Below are 17636 nucleotides of genomic sequence, written 5' to 3' on the forward strand. Positions count from 1 at the left end.
GGAGTAAAGGAGAGAGAACTGAATCGTCCTCTTCTACAGATCAAAGTTAATGCCTAAAACAGAAACTATTAAAATTAGCTGGCTCTTTAAATTATATGCTAACAGTGAAAATAATAAAGTCCTTAACAAGTGAGCAAAGGATGTGAAAGAAATCACTGAAATAAATACAAATGGCATTTCAACATCTGAATAAGTGCTGTCTTGCTCACTAGAAAAGATTCTATTTTCTACTTAATTGGCAAGGAAAGGTTCAATTATGCACGGATTCCAACAATGTAAGGAAACAGCAGTACAATGTTACAACAAGAGTTCTGAAAACTTTTCTGACCATCTTTATTGCCCCATAACCAAAGTAATTTTAGACTCTGGTCATCTTTCTCTGACAAATTATTTACATTGACTGCCCCAATATCCAGCGTCAAGTTTCTTCTTTGGCTGACTCTATTTTCATTACTGAGAAAGCTATATAGTCACTTTCCTAGCCTCAGTGCAGCTGAGGATGGACACGAGCACAGCGCTTGACAAGGAGACTTAAATGAACGTTGGCTGGGAGGGATTTTGAGAAATCTTTAGCTTTCCTTTTAAGGGGGGACAGAAGTGCCTGGCACAGCTATCTCTTCATTCCACCTTGAACTCTGATGTGACATTTTATCACATCAGCCCTCAAGGGTTCTATCAGCCCTTGAGACAACAATCCTAGGGGTGTTGGAAACCATGGAGAGTGGAATGGAAAGATAAAATAGGATATCAATGAGCAGCTGAATTAACACCTGTAATAACTTCTGGATTTCATGTTAATTCAAAAAAAAATTATTCCTGCTTAAGTTCCTCATTGTTTTGTTACACATTCCTAAGTGATACATTTTCCCAGAGGGTTGCTCTGAATCTTCTTTAGCATATACTGCCCCAATATTTACTTATAAGTCAAATATATAAACTGCCATACTGTTATGTTCACTCTAAGACATGTTAATAACAGAAATTATTAGAGAAAAAAGATTCTAAAACTTCTTCCTGCACATCCATGGATCCCCATACAGCCTGAGTGTCTATGGAAGTCCACTTAAAGCTCTGAAACTCTGGGTTCACTTATTTGTAATCAAGTTGAATTTCTTATCTCAAGCAATAAAAACTTAAAAGAAAAATGGGATTTACTAAAAGGATGTAAAGCACAGTTGATAAAATTCACAGAGCAGCCAAACCAGGCCTTAACAAGAACAGAACCCAGGTAACTCAAATTCGTAGACCATTACATATCTTAGCTCCCATCATCTGTATGTCTGTGTTTTTGTTCCAGATTTGAATTCCTGAGAAAAAAACTACTGGCCTGGCTTGGGTCATACCCTGTGGTCAAGAGGCAGTTCCGTAATTAACAGCCCTTCCAGAAGCATATGGAGTCAAGGCAGTTCCCCACATGATGCTCAGGAGACAAAAACAAATGGCTGGATAGAGATTCTCTTAAATCTTACACAAAATTACCAGTTTCAGAAACAGTGCTTTGGAATAAAGTCAGAATCACCAATCCAATTTAGTTTCTTAAAAAAAAGTACATCTCAGGGGGTTAAAGCATGGGTAATTTTAGAACTCCAAATAAAATAATGTTCTTAAGCCTACGAAATAAGCAAATCTAAAGCTTAAAGTCCAGGACTTTCCATACATCAAAAAACTAGTAACTGAACATTCAATTACAATAATTGATTAAAATAATATGCTCTATAGATGTCCAAGAGGATTTAACCATTTTCTTCTGCTTTTAAGCTCACACTAAGCTTCCACTACCCATTTTATTCCCTTAAATTATCTCCTCTACTAGCATTAATTAGTTCATAAGCAAAAGAGCAAAAGCTACAAAAGTCAGTTTCAAATTTTATTTCATTAACTTAAAAGCTAAAGAAAATGTGTATCTCAAATCTTTAAAGTCATTTATCTGAAACATGTTTACACACAGGACAGATAGAGGATTTCAAGTAACTTATGGTAGAGTCCATTGTCCATTTAAAAATACGCTTCTTTCTTCCACAAAAACTCTGTGTTGAAAGGCAAAAAAATTTTCTTTTATACTGCATAAGAGCTAGATGCAATCTTCTGATGTAAATTTATTTCACCGTCAACTCTGATGCTGAAGCCGGGAGGCAGAGATGTCTTTAGTTCAGTTAAATGATGCAAATAAAAAGCTTCCATTTCTCTTAGATGTAAATCAGGAGCCTTCACTCACTGTCTCTCACAGTAGTACCACAGACTTGACTCTCACGTCCGGTCACTTCTTCTTCTTTCCTTTTCCTTTTTTACTTCCCTCTCCTTGCTGAAGACTTTGGTCACCACCTCCTGTTTTTTGTGTCCTTGTTTTTAGTTTAGGTATCATTTCTGCTACATACAACATTACTGACTTACCTAGGAACAAGAAGTTAGGCTTAGTGTATAATCTTAGACATACAAGCTCATTAACTTGAAAATCATCACATCAGGAAAATGACAAGGATTAAAAAAAAAAAAGACTATGAAGACATGACTTGCTCAAGTGGGAGCTTTCCTGGAGAAAATGTACTAAGAACAATACTGAAATATTTAACTGAACGAAATCAAAATTTAAAACACTTTACTTGAAACACAGATTTTGGTCCTGGTTCTAGTAATTGACTTGAAGATCAAAGGAGAGTAAGTCTAAATACAACAATCTGGAAATACAGTCAGGATATCATTGTATCTTAAGCTAAAGAAACAGGTTCTGGGTGGCTCAGTCCTTTAGTGTCTGCCTTCGGCTCAGGTCATGATCCCAGGGTCCTGGGATCGAGCCCCGCATCGGGCTCCTTGCTCAGCAGGGAGCCTGCTTCTCCCTCTCCCACTCCCCCTGCTTGTGTTCCCTCTCTCGCTCGCTCGCTGTCTGTCAAATAAATAAATAAAATCTTAAAAAAAAAAAAGAAAGAAAGAAACATAGGTCTCTCAATCTTGTCACAAAAACCCAATGTTATCAAACTACCAAGGGTTACTCATATGCCCAGATGATTTAATGTGCACAGGTACCCTGCTCTGTGCACCAACTACCTCCTCCAGATCCAGTAGCTACTTTCAACACTTGGAGCCCCTCAATTTTTCTCTTTTTACTTTCTTACTGTTTTCTTATTGGAAACTGGGAGCAACATTTTTCAACTATAAGTTTTACTTACATTTTATTTACTGGTAAAGTCAAAAGTTTTTTGTTCCTTGATTTTTTGTTTTTTGACTTTTTTTTGTTTTTGAGATTTTATTTACTTGAGAGAGAGAGAGAGAGAGAGAGCAAGAGTGAGCACAAGTGGGGGAGAAGGGCAGAGGGAGAGAGAGAAGCAGACTCCTCCCTAATCAGGAAGCCCGAGGCAGGGCTCGATCCCAGGATCCTGGGATCATGACCTGAACCAAAGGAAGGTGCTTCACCAACTGAGCCCCCAGCCTTCCCTGTCTTTTGACTTTTAAGAGATAGCAAAGGAAGATGTCAAAGAGAAGAAATACACTACCTGTATACTACCTGTTACTCGAGTCAAAATCCTATTTCTAGAAATATCTACCAACCTGGACAGGTTTTAGAATAGAAAAACCAATCTAGGGATGCCTGGGTGGCTCAGTCGGTAAAGCGTCCCTTTGGCTTGGGTTGTGACCCCAGGGTCCTGGGATCAAATTCCACACCAGGATCCTTGCTCAGCAGGAAGCCTGCATCTCCCTCTGCCTGCCACTCCCCCTGCTTGTACTCTCTCTCTCTGACATAATAAAATCTTGAAAAGAATACAAAACAAAACACAACACAACAAAAAACCCAATCTATTTTTAATTAAACTGAAAACCATTTAGGGGACACCTGGGTGGCTATTGGTTGAGTGTCTGCCTTCGGCTTAGGTCATGATCCCAGGGTCCTTGGGATCAAGTCCCGCATTGGGCTCCCTGTTCAGCAGGGAGCCTACTTCTTCCTCTGCCTGCCATTCCCCTGCTTGTGCACTCTCTCTCTCTCTGATAAATAAATAAATACCATTTAGTTGTCAGCTTGGGGTTATTGTGACAAGAAAAAAAATAACAGCTCTATTTAAAAAATTATAGTTTTTAGAAATAAAGAATTCAGAAAAGAATCATGTGCAAAAAAAATTCATCTTCCCCAAACTCAGAATTAATTATTTTGGAATACTGATATCTGGTTACTGTCTTTTTAAGAAATAAAACAGTAGAGATAATGCTAGTCTTCTCTGACCACCACTCCGCTGTCCCCATTCCCCACCCCCTGCTCATCATTAGGTTACCTACTATTTTAAGACTGTGGTTTTCTCCCAGTCCATTAAAAAAATTTATATATATAATATCAATAAACAGTAACATTTTGTATTTAAATGTACGGAAGTGGTACCACACTACACATTTCCTCTGCTATTTTCACTCAGTATGGCTTTTATTTGATTTATTTATTTTTTAAAAGATTTTATTTATTTATGTGACAGAGAGACAGCCAGCGAGAGAGGGAACACAGCAGGGGAGCGGGAGAGGAAGAAGCAGGCTCCCAGCGAAGGAGCCCGATGTGGGACTTGATCACGCAACACTGGGATCACGCGCTGAGCCGAAGGCAGACGCTTAACGACTGCGCTACCCAGGCGCCCCTCAGTATGGCTTTTAGATTAATGATGGAAATTATTAACAGACCTCAAAGGCCTCTAGGATCTGAAACGGCAATTAACATCTGACTACTCAATAATTCTACACTCTTAACCTGGGAATAATGATGGACTTCCAGAGGTTTATAAAAAGTTCACAGAACAAATTTTTTTGAGCAACGATTAGGTTTCATAACATTCTCAGAGGTCCTTAACTTAAAAGAAGTGAGAACCACTGTTTTCCTCTCTCCTCAGCAGTACTAATTTCCTAAATTCATCTGCAGAATGCAAATTATGATTTTTACCTTCCAAAGGGGTCAGTTTTAGAAATTTTTTTTTTGCAGAGTAGAGGAATAACCTGTTGCCAAACTTTGTTCATTCATTTTTTAAAAAAATGCTTACGTGATGGGAACTGTACGAGACAGAGGCTGCCGTCTTCCTGTTTGAGCTGGACCCGGACTCTGCCCCTGTACTGAACATCACGATTCCACTCTCTAGAGTACATTTTATTTTTCTAACATAAAAAAACAAAAAACACACAAAAAAACAGGCTTTAAAAAGCTGTTACATCAATGAGATTGAGTGGGAAAAATAGTGAAGAAAGAACCACCTCTTACCTCAAGGAATACATTAAGTCCAACTGCTGAGCACACATCTTGAATCTCAGTAGCTGTAGGATTTTCAACAGCCTGAACAGTTAAAACAAAAACACTAAACAGCTTACCTTAAGCGGATACTGCTATATTATTGTGTAAATCATTTCAAATATGCAGATCACAAAGTTATCAAAACCTTAGATTTCCTTTTTCACTAGGTATGGTTGTTTCCACTGTAATTTTTAAAAGTACAGGAATAACATTGATTCATACTTATGTGTCCATCTCCTTTCCAAAAGAACATACACTTCACAAAGGCAGGGACTGTTTTGTTTATCAGTATATTCCCAAGTATCTGGAATGATGCTTGGAACATAGTAGGTGCTCAGTGAATACTGATTAAATAACTATCATAGCTACAACCCCTTTAGAAAATTGTCTGGTAGTATCTACTAAAGCTAAACATACACATTTATGCATTCTCTATGGCTCTGCAATTCCACTTCTATGTACATATCCAAGAACAATGCAAAAATACATTTCCTAGAAGACAAGCTCAAGAATGTTCACAGCAATATTATGTATTGCAGTGGTTTTTGGCAAGGCAATTCTGCCCCTGACGTTTAGCAATGCTAGGAGACCTTTCTAATCGTCACAGGAGTCAGGTAAGGCACTGGTATCTTGTGGGTAGAGGCCAAAGATGCTGCTAAACAACCTAAAATGCACAGACCAGCCTGATAACAGAGAATTATCTGGCTCAAAATGTCAATGGTTCTGCTGTTGAGAAACCCTGCTACAAAACATTGAGAATTAACAAACTACACTAACAAATGTGAATCAATTTAAGCTTAAAGTTCAGTGGAAAAAAGATGCAGAAGTACATAGTGTATAATGCCTTTTAAATAAAGTTTGAAAACAAGCAAAAGTAATCTATTGCGCTGGAAGTCAGGATATGGTTATCCTTATATGTGAGTATATGTGGCAGGGAAGTGACCGTGGGGAAACAAAGGAATCTTCCTGGTGCTGATGACGCTTTCTTTTTTTAATCTGGGTGCTTGATTACCCATGTGTATTCTGTAAAAGTTAATCAAGATATACACTTAAGACTTATGTATATTTCTGTATGTATGCTGTACACCAATAAAGTTAAAAACAATTCAGTTATTCTCCAAATTATGTGAGAGCTTGCTACCAGAGGCCTGTCACAGTGGCTTGATGTTGGGCATTTTCCTGAAGGAGTGCTTTAAGTAGTCTCTTTCACCCTGGGGCAGCAGAGCAGACTTTCCTTTATACATATTTAAACAGCAAAACAGGAAACATTAAATAACATAAAAATAATGCACTGCTTCTGGCCAAGTTACCTTGAATCTACTGTTAAATCTAACAACAACAAAATATAAGTAACTCTTAAAAAACAGAATATGACATCAATTTTGAAAATAAAAAGCTACAAAGACCCTTCACTTGGCATTAGGCACTTTCCAAACAAGCCACCAGGCCAACTGAGAACTTGAAAACAGCACAAGGGAGAAATCATATTTTTTAAAAACTATAACACCTTACTTATTACAAGTATTAATTTTAAGCTTTACCCCTCAAAAAAAAAAAAGATAATGGACATAAAACTGTAAAACTCAGCACATCTAAATTCTCTGCAAGTCTTGGGGCACCTGGGTGGTTAAGTCTGTTAAGTGTCGGACTCTTGATTTCGGCTCAGCTCCAGCGCATGGGGAGCGGTGGATCTCAGTGGGGAGTCTAATTGGGATTCCTCCTCTTACTCTCTCTCAAATAAATAAATCTTAAAAAAAATAAATTCTCTGCAAGTCTTGTTTAATAACTCAACTGCATTCTGGACGTCATATAATGCCATAGTTTGATTTCCTTTAAGGGCAAGACTGTCATAACCTTGGTTTAAAAAATAACAACATGCAAACCCTACCCCCACCCAACTTCTTTCAAGCACAGGCTCAAGAAGAACCATTTTTAAAAACTCCCCCAGCCCTGTCTGAGTGCCTTTCTGGTGTCACCACGGTTAAGAAAAGCACCCCAATTCTTGGCAGCTGTTCCCCTCAGGCCCCACACAATACAGGACAGTGAAAGAAGCCTTTGCAGCCCTCACAGTACCACCTCCCCACCCCTCAAGGACAGAGTGCCAGCCCACTTACCTTACTAATAGGGATCCGCCTCCCCTCCGCGATGGTCTTCTTGTTATTTAAGTAAGCGGGATAGATACAAATGAACCTGCCACAGAGGAAGCACACGAGTCTCACTAGAGCAGTATTTCCAAGATTTCATTCCTTCTTTCATTATCAGCAGGATCGCCAGCACGCCTAGTATTCGCTTAATATTTTTTTCTTTAAATTGCCTCCCTTTTACTTAACTTACTTAAAAAGCAGACTTTAGTTTACTACCTCAGATGGAAAAAAACATGACTTGTTCGAGGTTTAAAACCAAACCGAAACAGGGCCTTCCCCGTTCAGTTAAGGTACAGCTGGCGATCACAAGCTCCGAGGGCGGGGCCTGCTCTCACACGGAGACCGCGACACCAGAGGTGTTACAAGACTTTGAAAAAACGCCAACGCGCCTTTCCGAACGCACAATGAAAAGAACGCAGGTCTCACTTCGTGGGTCTGTTCCTCAATGTCCTGTCCGCGTAGCACCCAGAATCACTTGTCTCAGGCGCAGGCCGACTCGGAACTCGCTAGGTCGGACTTCCGAGGGTACTACCAAGAGTCCGGCGCTGCTGGCCTCTCGGAGGAACCGACGCCCGCGCAGAGGCCCGGAGCCAAGCACCACCCGCCAGCCTTCCTCAGGGATGAGGAGGGAGGCGCGGCACCCTTTCTCAGGACCCACCTGTCCTGGTCGGCCGGGGACCGTGCGGCGGCACAGGCCATCTTCGCCTAGACCCGCAGAGCGCCCGCCTACGACCACCGGGGGAACGACGCGCCGGAACTCGGATCTGAGGTTTCCCGACGACTCCGGCTTCCGGCGGAAGTCCTGCCCCTCGACGTGCCTTCGCGTGCGCGGCTTCTCACGGATCGTTTGTTCCGGCGTCTGTCGCGCGGCGCCGGCGTCTTTAGTTTCTGACGTGGCGTTAGAACCTCTCCTCTCGCGAGAGGATCCACGAACGCGTCAATTTCCTTCTCAGATCTTGTCAAGAGCGAACCTTGACGAGCTTACGCTGTCGCTGAAATGGGGTTACGTTTTCACGGTCCTTCACGTCCAATTTCACACTGAGTTTGAGTGGAGTTCGCTACCCTCACCCTTAGGCGAAGGCTGTATACCGCGGGTGATCGTCTACGCAGATGCGAGCAGGCGAGGAAATGCCTTTTACGTTTAACCTGCGTCTGCTCCGGGGCCCCACGGCGTGCTTTCAACTTGGCAAACACGGATCGTCCAGTGGTGAGAGAAGCAGCACTACTGGTACTGTTGCAGTGAGCTGTATAAGTGTTAGAGATTGGACCGTACACCTTTTTAAGCTTCAGAAGAACACTTTCTACCCTATAATTCGTCATTTTTTGCATACCTTAGGTTAACTGCAAAGCACTATTTCAGCATTTCCGTTCTTCAACAGAACACACCTTCATTCGTAGTTCAGTAGCCCCTGCTTATTCCACACCAAACAAAGGCACTTTTCATAAAACCGGGCAAGGTGAGATAAGTATTCTCTATTACAGATGAAGAAACAAACAAAATCCCCCCCCCCCAAAACCTTGAGTCTCATTGAGGTTAGGTAATTTGCCAATTCAAGCTAATGATGGCTGAGCATAGATACCCAGCTGGTCCATCCCCTCAATACCTGCCTCTCAGTCATCCTTGTATAGTACCGGGGTAGTCTGGTGGTGATGTAAATACATGATCTTACTTCTTTCCTAAAGTATACGTGATTCCTGTAAAAGAGCTTCATGCAATGACCAACAAGACAACAGGATGAAATGAATCTAAGCTGTAAAATGCCTATTTTGCTTTAGGGTTTTGCTTTTATACTTTAGCTTCATCATAAAAACTCAAATACTTCTTTTCAGAAAATTAACATTTTACATATACGTATGGAAGAAGTGGGACACGAACAAGGTAGTCTGGGGTTTAATACATGCAGTAGCTTACTTACCATGCAGTTTTCTTAGACCTATGTAACTGCAGACAAAAAACCCAAATATTAAAATTGGTTCTATTCCCTGTCTCGTAAACAGTAAGGGAGTTAATGATGGAGCTGATATTTTTGAGTGTCATTCTATGCTAGTTTCATAACTTCTATTTAACTCTGTTGTTGAAATATCATACAAATACAAGAAAACATGGTGGGAAGGGAGACAGCAATATTATTACTGCACTGATGATTGATAAGTGAATATAAAGTTTTAAAATGCTAATGCTTATGGAAAAGTAAGCATTAGCAAGCAAAAGTTTGGTTTAAAGGGGGATGAAGTTGGACTTGGAAAATTGTGAAAATGATGAAAGGACTTTAGAGATTGAGGCACTGGTTTTCAAATCTAATTTTTATCAAACTGTCTTCCTTTTCCTTATTCAGATGTGCCACTAAACTCAGCCTGTCAACCTTGGTTGAGGCTAGTAGGTAGGGGTGGGGTGGAAAGAGAAGACCAAGGTGGGCAAGAGAAGTTTTCCAAAATAGTTGAATAAGAATTGAAAGCAGGAGGAAGAAAGGGGTGAAAGAAGAGGTGTGATATATATGTGTGTATGGGCAAGAGGGGACTGGCAGAAATGTGAGATGATCTCTGAGTTTTGACAGAAGTGATAAGGAGAAGAAATGGTGAATTAGATAATATCTGTGCTACAAATCACTTGATGGCTTCTACTGCATCCAACAAGGACATTTTGAGAAGCTGTGCCAACTACTCTGAGAAGTGTTAGGGCTACAAATAAAAATAATAAAGTAACTCTTGCTCAAGTTTCACAGTCCAAGGGGTGAGACTCTTACGCAGGCAGGTGTTCCAGGACCATCCAGTCTGTACCGAGTCCATGAGAGAACTCAGGCACGCTGGGTATGGCTAACTCATGGTTTGGTCGGCCTGTTTCGCTTGTCTATTACGATGTAACAAAACACTTGAAAACTCAGTGCTTTAAAGTAACAACTTATTTGCTCACAAAACTAGTTTGGGTAGAGCTCAGCTGGAACAGTTTGTCCCTATTCTATATGGCATCTGCTGGAGCTAGAGAGTCTCAAGTGCCTTCTTCACTCCTGTGTCTCCGCCTCAGCTGGTGTAGCTGGAACACTTGAAGGTTGGCCGGTACCGTCCTCCTTCTCTGGTGTAGCCTCTCCGTATGGCTACGCTGAACTTTGACAAAGGCTCTCCTTGGTGCGCCTGGGTGGTGCAGTTGGCTAAGTGTCTGCTTTTGGCTCAGGCCTTGATCTTAGGGTCCTGGGATCAAGCCCAGCATAGGGCTCCCTGCTCAGCTGGGAGCCTGCTTGTCCTTCTCCCTCGGCCTCTGCCCCCGCTCATGCTCTCTTTCTCTCTCAAATAAATACATAAAAGTCTTAAAAAAAAAAAAGAAGAAGAAGAAGGCTCTCTACTTGACCAAACTTTAGGTAGGCTCCTTTGAGTTCTTATCTTGACTAGGCCTTGACCTCGGCCCCTGTTCTGTCTTCTGCCTGCTAGCCCAATGTTAGCAAGAATACTGCTACATTAGGCATATTTGTTAGGGTTCTCCAGAGGGACAGAACTCTAGGATATATATAGATGTATGAGATTATTATAGGAATTGGCTCACACCATTTTGGAGGCTGCGGTATGGCACGATATGCTATCTGAAAGCTGCAAACCAGCAAAGCTGATGGTATAAATCAGTCTGAGTCCAAGAACCCGAGAACCAGGAGAGCTAGCTGTTGGGTAAGTCCCAGAGTTAAGATATCTGAGAACCGGATCAGATATTGGAGGGCAAGAGATGGAGGTCCCAGTTCAAGAAGAGAGAGAAATTTGCCCCTCCTCCCCATTTTTGTTCTATTTGGACTCTCAACAGTTTAGATGATGCCTGACCATATTGGTGAAGGCAGATATTCTTTACTCAGTCTTCTGATTAAATGTTAATCTCTTCAGAAACACATTCACAGACATACCCTGAAATGTTTTAACAACTCTCTGGGCATCCCTTAGCCCAGTTAATTTGACACAGAACATAACCATCATAGTAAGTGTGGTGAGTGTCCCCCCTTGCCCTTGTTATTTGCTCACCCTCAATATCTGATCAAATTCCTCATTCTGCATCTCTGATATGTAAGTCCTTGGCCTGTCTTCAACAAGAATTTACCCTCGGTAATTTTCTGTCTACTCATGCCCATATTCTGTTCTTTGGTTATAAATCTCCAACTGACTTTGCTGCATTTGGAGTTGAGCTCATCCCTCTCCTCTATTGCAATATGCCTATTGCAATAGTCTTGAATAAAGTCTTCCTTACTGTTTTACCAAGTGTCAGAATAAACTTCTTCTTTAGCAACTTCTTCATAGCATGGTAGTTTCAGGACTTCTTACATGGCGGCTGGCTTCTTGCAGATCACACAGTAGAAGCTACCAGGTCTTTTTAATGCCTGGTCTTGTAACTTCCTCTACATTTTATTGGTCAAAGCAGTCACAAGGCCAGCTCAGTAACAGACTCATATTGTGAAAAAGCATGTGGAATGGCAGATACTACACCATTTTGAAAATATTATCTACCATAATGTCAGAAATCAATCTTCTTCTTCTCTCTTCTTCCTTCCTTTCTTCCTCCCTTCCTTTCTTTTCTGCCTTTTCTTTCTTCTTTCCTTCCCTTTCTTTCTCTTTCTTTCCTTTATCTTTCCTTCTTTCCTTCCTTCCTTCTTTCCTTCCTTCCTTCCTTCCTTCCTTCCTTCCTTCCTTCCTTCCTTCCTTCCCTCCTTCCTTTCTCCCTTTTCTCTTTTCTTTCTTTTCTTTCATAGGCTCCATGCCCAGCACAGAGCCCAATGCAGGGCTTGAACTCACAACTCTGAGATCAAGACCTGAGCTGAAATCAACAGTCGGATGCTGAACCAACTCAGCCACCCCGGCACCCCAAAAAGTCAATTTCTACAGAAGACAGAATTTACCCTAGGATAACTCTAAGTACACCAACTTGACCTAATGACAGAGCTTTCATGGTCCAGGGGTAAATGCAGAGCACAACATGGTGTTTATGAGTAAGATTTGTCTGCATGCCATATCCAGTCTCTGTTGGATTCGTATCTATATCTTGGGATGGGAGAGTACACTATTAAGTAAAATCTGTTTTAATGAAACTGTTTCATTAAAAACCCCTTAAGGCATTTGAACACAAGCAGTACTGCTTTGGCACTTTTATGGGAAAATGTTGATACCAAAGTGGAAGATAGGTGCTCTTTTCATTTCTAGAGGGACATAGTGCAATGTCTAGACACCAGGAACTGACAGTTCCCACGTAGGCACCACCCAGATTCTGACTGGTCTGAGGGAGAGGGCCACTTTGGTAGATATGGCTGATCTGAAGTTGGTGCTGTCTCAGTATTATGGCTTGGTTTCTGCCCCTGCAAAGTGAGGGAAAGGAAGTGATGCAGGAGCAGCAGTAAGAACAGAGATAATGTGAGAACATTTACTGAAGACTCAAGATAAAAAAGATTCAGTATCAAAAGACAGAGTTGTGGAAAAAAGACACACAGCTGGACTTATGCCAGTACAATTTCTTTATTTCAAGGATAAAAACAAAACCCTACAGACACCAAGATAGAAAATAAAAGTTATATATAGTGGAAACAAAACTAGACTGATAGTTTAACTTCTTAGTAAACAACAGAAGTTTTCTGAGGAAAAAGAATTGTGACCAAAGTTGTGACCCAAATTATCCTCTGTGTGATGGCAAAAGAAAACAAAATTTTTAAATATTTTTATTTATTTATGAGAGAGAGAGTGAGAGAGAGAGAGAGAGAGCTTGCATACATGAGCAAGGGGGTGGTAGAGGGACAAGCAGGCTCCTTGCTGAGCAGGGAGCTAGACTCTGGCTGGATCCCAGGACCCCTGAGATCATGACCTGAACCGAAGTCAGTCATTTAACCTACTGAGCCACCCAGGCGCCCCAAGAAAACAATTTTAAACAAGCTAGTATTTAGAAAGTATATCCCCAACTCAGCTTTTCTGGAAAAAACTATTTAAGGACATAGTCCAGTCAAGCCAAATTATATTAACATAATTGAATTGAAGAAAGTGAAAGGCATGTAACGTAGAGGAAACAGTGGTGGACACTTATATCTAATTCATACTTAAATTCAAATTTATTGATAATGTGATGTTGAAGCCAATTGCAATTGTTAAGAAAAGATTCTGAAAATTAAAAACAAGTGAGTACATTAATACTGGAACAGAGAATCTGCAAAGAACTTAGGGTTCCAATTAAAATAGTTTCTAAAATCATTTTAGCTGCTGCACCACTGGACTTTTCATAGGACCCTGACTTCTCATTTTGTGCCGCCTCGTTCTTTTTGTCCTCCCTTCTCTCTACTCGTCAGCCTCCCCCCCCCCATTGCCTGGGTACCCTGAGAATCCCAAGTTCTTGCTTCTCTTAAGCAAACTGTGAAATTTTCTCTAACCCTCCTCCCACCTAAATTCGAGGCTTGGTTTTACAGATCCCCAAACCATCAAGGTCCTCATCTCAAGAAAAGGACCTCTGAGAACCTTCGTTTAACAAAATCCACACTGTCTGGAAGGAAGTTGTGGTTTTAAATAAAAACAGTTCCTTTTGTTTTGTGAAGACCAAGTCATCTGTCAAACACTGAGTCTTACTTGTTCCATGGTTTTTGTCAATATTTTGTATTTGTAACTTTGATTCATACATTTGATGCTAAGTTATTTGAAATTTAAAGAAAGTCATAAATGATGTTAATCTCCTTTTTCATTATGTTTGATGCCTTGTATCCAGAATTATACTGTGTCTGACATAAATTTGCCTTAACTGCTTTCTTTGCATTTGCCCATGCAAGTGTGGTTGTACTTTTAGTTTTATCCATTCTTGATCAATTTAGTGTGTCTTTTATTAATGGCATATAGTTGGAGGACTTTTTTATTGACTCTAATCTGAGAGTCATTATTTTATTATATATGTTTAATCCATTTATTGCTATGGTATTATGCTGTCATTTTATGCTTCTTTGTGGCTAATTCTGCCTTTATTTCTCCCATTCTTTGATATCTTGATCAAGTATTCTGAATTGTTGTCTTTGGCTAGTGATTTAGGTGGAAATTTTTATTTTTTTTAACATTGGGGTTACCACTAAACTTTTTAAAAAATTGAATTTGTATTTTTCTAAGTTAAAAATGAAACAGTATCTATTAACACTGCCTACATAAAACTAGAAATTTAGCATGCTTTTACGACTTCTCTCCCCTTGTAGCTCGTTTCCCAATTTGGGCTAGAGTACTCTGGGATTTAAGAGTATGAAAAGTTTTAAACATTTTATCTTTTCAGTTTTGAGTTATGTAGACATTCATACTGAGATTACCAGATTAACCACAATTATTAACATATTTATTCAGCTTTAAAAGTTTTATTGCTCAAACTTTGTTTGTTCCCCTAATACTTTTCCACTTACTTGTTTGGGCAGCAGGAATACTATGGTAGAACGTATCATGGTTTCTGGTTGCCCAGTGCTTTCAAAATGCCCCTCGTGGATTTGGAGAGTTCATGTTTTATGAATCCAGCTTCCTCAGTGGAGACCAAAATTTGAACTTTCCCAGACTCTACAGGCACGTGATGGCTTCTGCCAAGCATGTCCACTCAAGCAGGACTTCAATCCAGAAGTGAGCAGCATAGGGAAGCAAGTGCCGCAAGTAATCTTATTTTATGCCGAGGATGGTGTCAGATGGTTCTGGCGTTTAGGGAAAGCAAGGGGAAGATCTTTACTGAAGCAGTCTCACAGACGGTTGGGTAGCCTTTCTGCTGTTTGGCTTCCAATAATGATTTTTCTGGCCCTCATGCAGATCCCGAGAGCTACCTAATATTCTTTAAATGAACATCTTATCTTTTAGAGGTCATGTTAACAGCTCTAAGAATCCTGAGTCATACAACTATTTCAGATAAATTAAATGTTAGTTCGGCTGGTTTCAAAATTCTTAGGTATTTCCGTTCCCTTCCAAATACTGCACACATTGTTCCATTGTTTTGTTTTGTTTTTCTTTCTTTTTTGGCATTTACTATTGCGGAGAAATCTGATACCAATCTTTTTTTTTTTTTTTTTTTTTTTTTGTGGGCAGCCTATTCCTCTCTCCCCACAGATGTTTTTAGAAAGTGTTCTCTATCTTTGGAATTAAAAAACTAAGGTGGGTCTAAATGCGGTTTTCTGTTATTTCAAGTTAACTCAGCCTATGCTACAAGATCTTTCAGTTCCAGCACTCAATCACCAATCAGAAATTTCCTTTGTGACTTTTATTTCAAGTTGACTGGCTCCGTCTTTTTTTTTTTTTTAAGCGAGGCAAGTCTTTGGTCACTAGCTAGCTGATGATGCGTCTTTCTTAGGTTAAGTATCCACCTCTGCAAACAGCTACGGTCAGGGGAAGACTAGGTACGTGGTTCAGCGACCAATAGTGGAGCTAAGTGTTTAGATGCCAACAGGTGGTGTAGGTGGGCCAGGTAATGCTTGGCCTCATTGTCGATAGTTACTTTTCACTAATGCTGCTTTATATTCAATGGTCACCTTCACCAGTATACACTATGTTGAATATTTTTAATTAAAAAGTAACAACCACATAATTTAGGAAAGTAAGTGAATAGTCACAAATGTAGAGAAAGAATTATCCTGAATATCAGAGAAAAGAAAGTGTATTTAGCACCAAGAACAATATAATACACATAGAACATACAGGTTGAAAGAAGCATCAATGGCCTAACAAAAACCAGGGTATAGTTGTATAGACCACAGAACAGTTATTAAGAGAATGGAAGGAAAATGACCTGGTGTTTACAGGAGTTGAAGTCCCTAGTTTTTAACGCTACATAGTATTTTAAGGTCAGCAGAGTATGAGGGAATTAGAAGTTAAAAAATAATTTATATACTCTATTTCAGCAACCATGACTTTTGAAAAATTATTTGGTATATTTTGATGATCTGAGTACTCGAATATTCTTCAGCTCTTGGCAATTTCCTTTTTGCATTTCTAGCACTGTTCTTGTCCTGTTTTACATACCAAGAAACTATGTGATAACATGAATTCAGATATAGTGCAACTGGCTCCCATTCTCAGCAAAAGCTTCATCTTCACTTAACCTTGTGGTAACAGGATCTATATTTTATGGAAAAATATATGTTGACTTACAGTGCTATTTGTTCCATTTGGGCTTCTCTTTCCTTATTCCCCTCTCATTAACTTTCCTTTTAGTACCCAAGTAATTTGTAAAGTGTATTCTCAACTACCAATTTGCCACAGCTAATTGTTTGTTAATCACTCCCACTGCCCATATTAGCAAATTGGGCACATTTTCATCTGAAATAATTCTGAGGACAGAATTATTAGTTTCTTTTTTTTTTAAGATTTTATTTATTTATTTGACAGAGATAGAGACAGCCAGTGAGAGAGGGAACACAAGCAGGGGGAGTGGGAGAGGAAGAAGCAGGCTCATAGCGGAGGAGCCTGATGTGGGGCTCGATCCCACAACGCTGGGATCACGCCCTGAGCCGAAGGCAGACGCTTAACCGCTGTGCCACCCAGGCGCCCCTATTAGTCTCTTCTGATAGTCTCTTCTAATCTTACTGCAAATCCGAATTAGGGATTTGCTGAAATTTGCCTTTTCAAGAACTCTGTTCCAAAGGGAACGTGAGCCAATCTCTCAAAAAAATCAATGTCCATTTATTGGGGCACCTGGGTAGCGCAGTTGTTAAAGCGTCTGCCTTCAGCTCAGGGCGTGATCCCGGCGTTCCGGGATCGAGTCCCACATCGGGCTCCTCCGCTGGGAGGCTGCTTCTTCCTCTCCCACTCCCCCTGCTGTGTTCCCTCTCTCGCTGGCTGTCTCTGTCAAATAAATAAACAAATCTTAAAAAAAAAAAAAAAAATCAATGTCCATTTAGAATTCATGTCTGCTAAATTTGTCCACTATTGGGAGTGGGGATGGATGGGTTACCTAAGCTTGTACAGCTTAGTATTCATGCCTGAAGTAGGGAAAGTTTCTTTGTTGGAATACTTTGTGCAGTTAAATGTCCGGTTGAGAGGAATAGCTACAGCTGCAGGCAGTCACTCAAGGAGCTCCCTTGTCACGTAGGGCAGCCAATCCCGAGTGTGGTGCTCAGACCAGCAGCATCAAGCATCACCCGAGACCTTGCGCCCTACTCAGAATCAGAAGCTTTGGGGTGTGGCCCAGCTGCGTCTTAATAAGCACGTCCGGTGACTCAAATGCAGTCTAGTTTGAAAATCACTGCCTTAGGAGTTGTTTGCTGCAGGCCAAAGCTAGATAGAGCACAACTGTTAAC

General features: G+C 40.5%; 1 protein-coding gene across 2 annotated transcripts; it reads right to left on the reverse strand.

Moving 5' to 3' along the window:
- Window positions 1-1854: 1854 nt before the first annotated feature.
- Window positions 1855-8210, reverse strand: SRP19 (signal recognition particle 19). Of its 2 annotated transcripts, XM_008704934.2 has the most exons (5): window positions 8054-8210; window positions 7366-7441; window positions 5222-5293; window positions 5007-5118; window positions 1855-2391 (listed from the first exon to the last, which is right to left on the reverse strand). In XM_008704934.2, the coding sequence occupies exons 1-5, from the start codon at window positions 8092-8094 to the stop codon at window positions 2258-2260; spliced, it is 435 nt and encodes a 144-aa protein (XP_008703156.1). In that variant the 5' UTR covers window positions 8095-8210; the 3' UTR covers window positions 1855-2257. The 2 variants fall into 2 exon arrangements, with proteins under 2 accessions (XP_008703156.1, XP_040477907.1); XM_040621973.1 differs by lacking the exon at window positions 5222-5293.
- Between the last annotated feature and the right edge of the window lie 9426 nt (window positions 8211-17636).

The sequence above is a fragment of the Ursus maritimus genome, unplaced genomic scaffold (assembly GCF_017311325.1).
Source record: "Ursus maritimus isolate PB19 unplaced genomic scaffold, ASM1731132v1 scaffold_5, whole genome shotgun sequence".
NCBI lineage: Eukaryota > Metazoa > Chordata > Mammalia > Carnivora > Ursidae > Ursus > Ursus maritimus.

What these genes read in the sequence shown, in the direction of transcription:
- SRP19 (XM_008704934.2), bottom strand. Translation starts at nt 8,094, where the DNA reads ATGGCCTGTGCCGCCGCACGGTCCCCGGCCGACCAGGACAG. An exon ending in GACTTAATGTATTCCTTGAG is followed by an intron (nt 5,119 to 5,221) that starts GTAAGAGGTGGT and finishes TTTTTATGTTAG; the next exon opens with AAAAATAAAATGTACTCTAG. An exon ending in TCTCGTACAGTTCCCATCAC is followed by an intron (nt 2,392 to 5,006) that starts GTAAGCATTTTT and finishes TCTTGTTCCTAG; the next exon opens with GTAAGTCAGTAATGTTGTAT.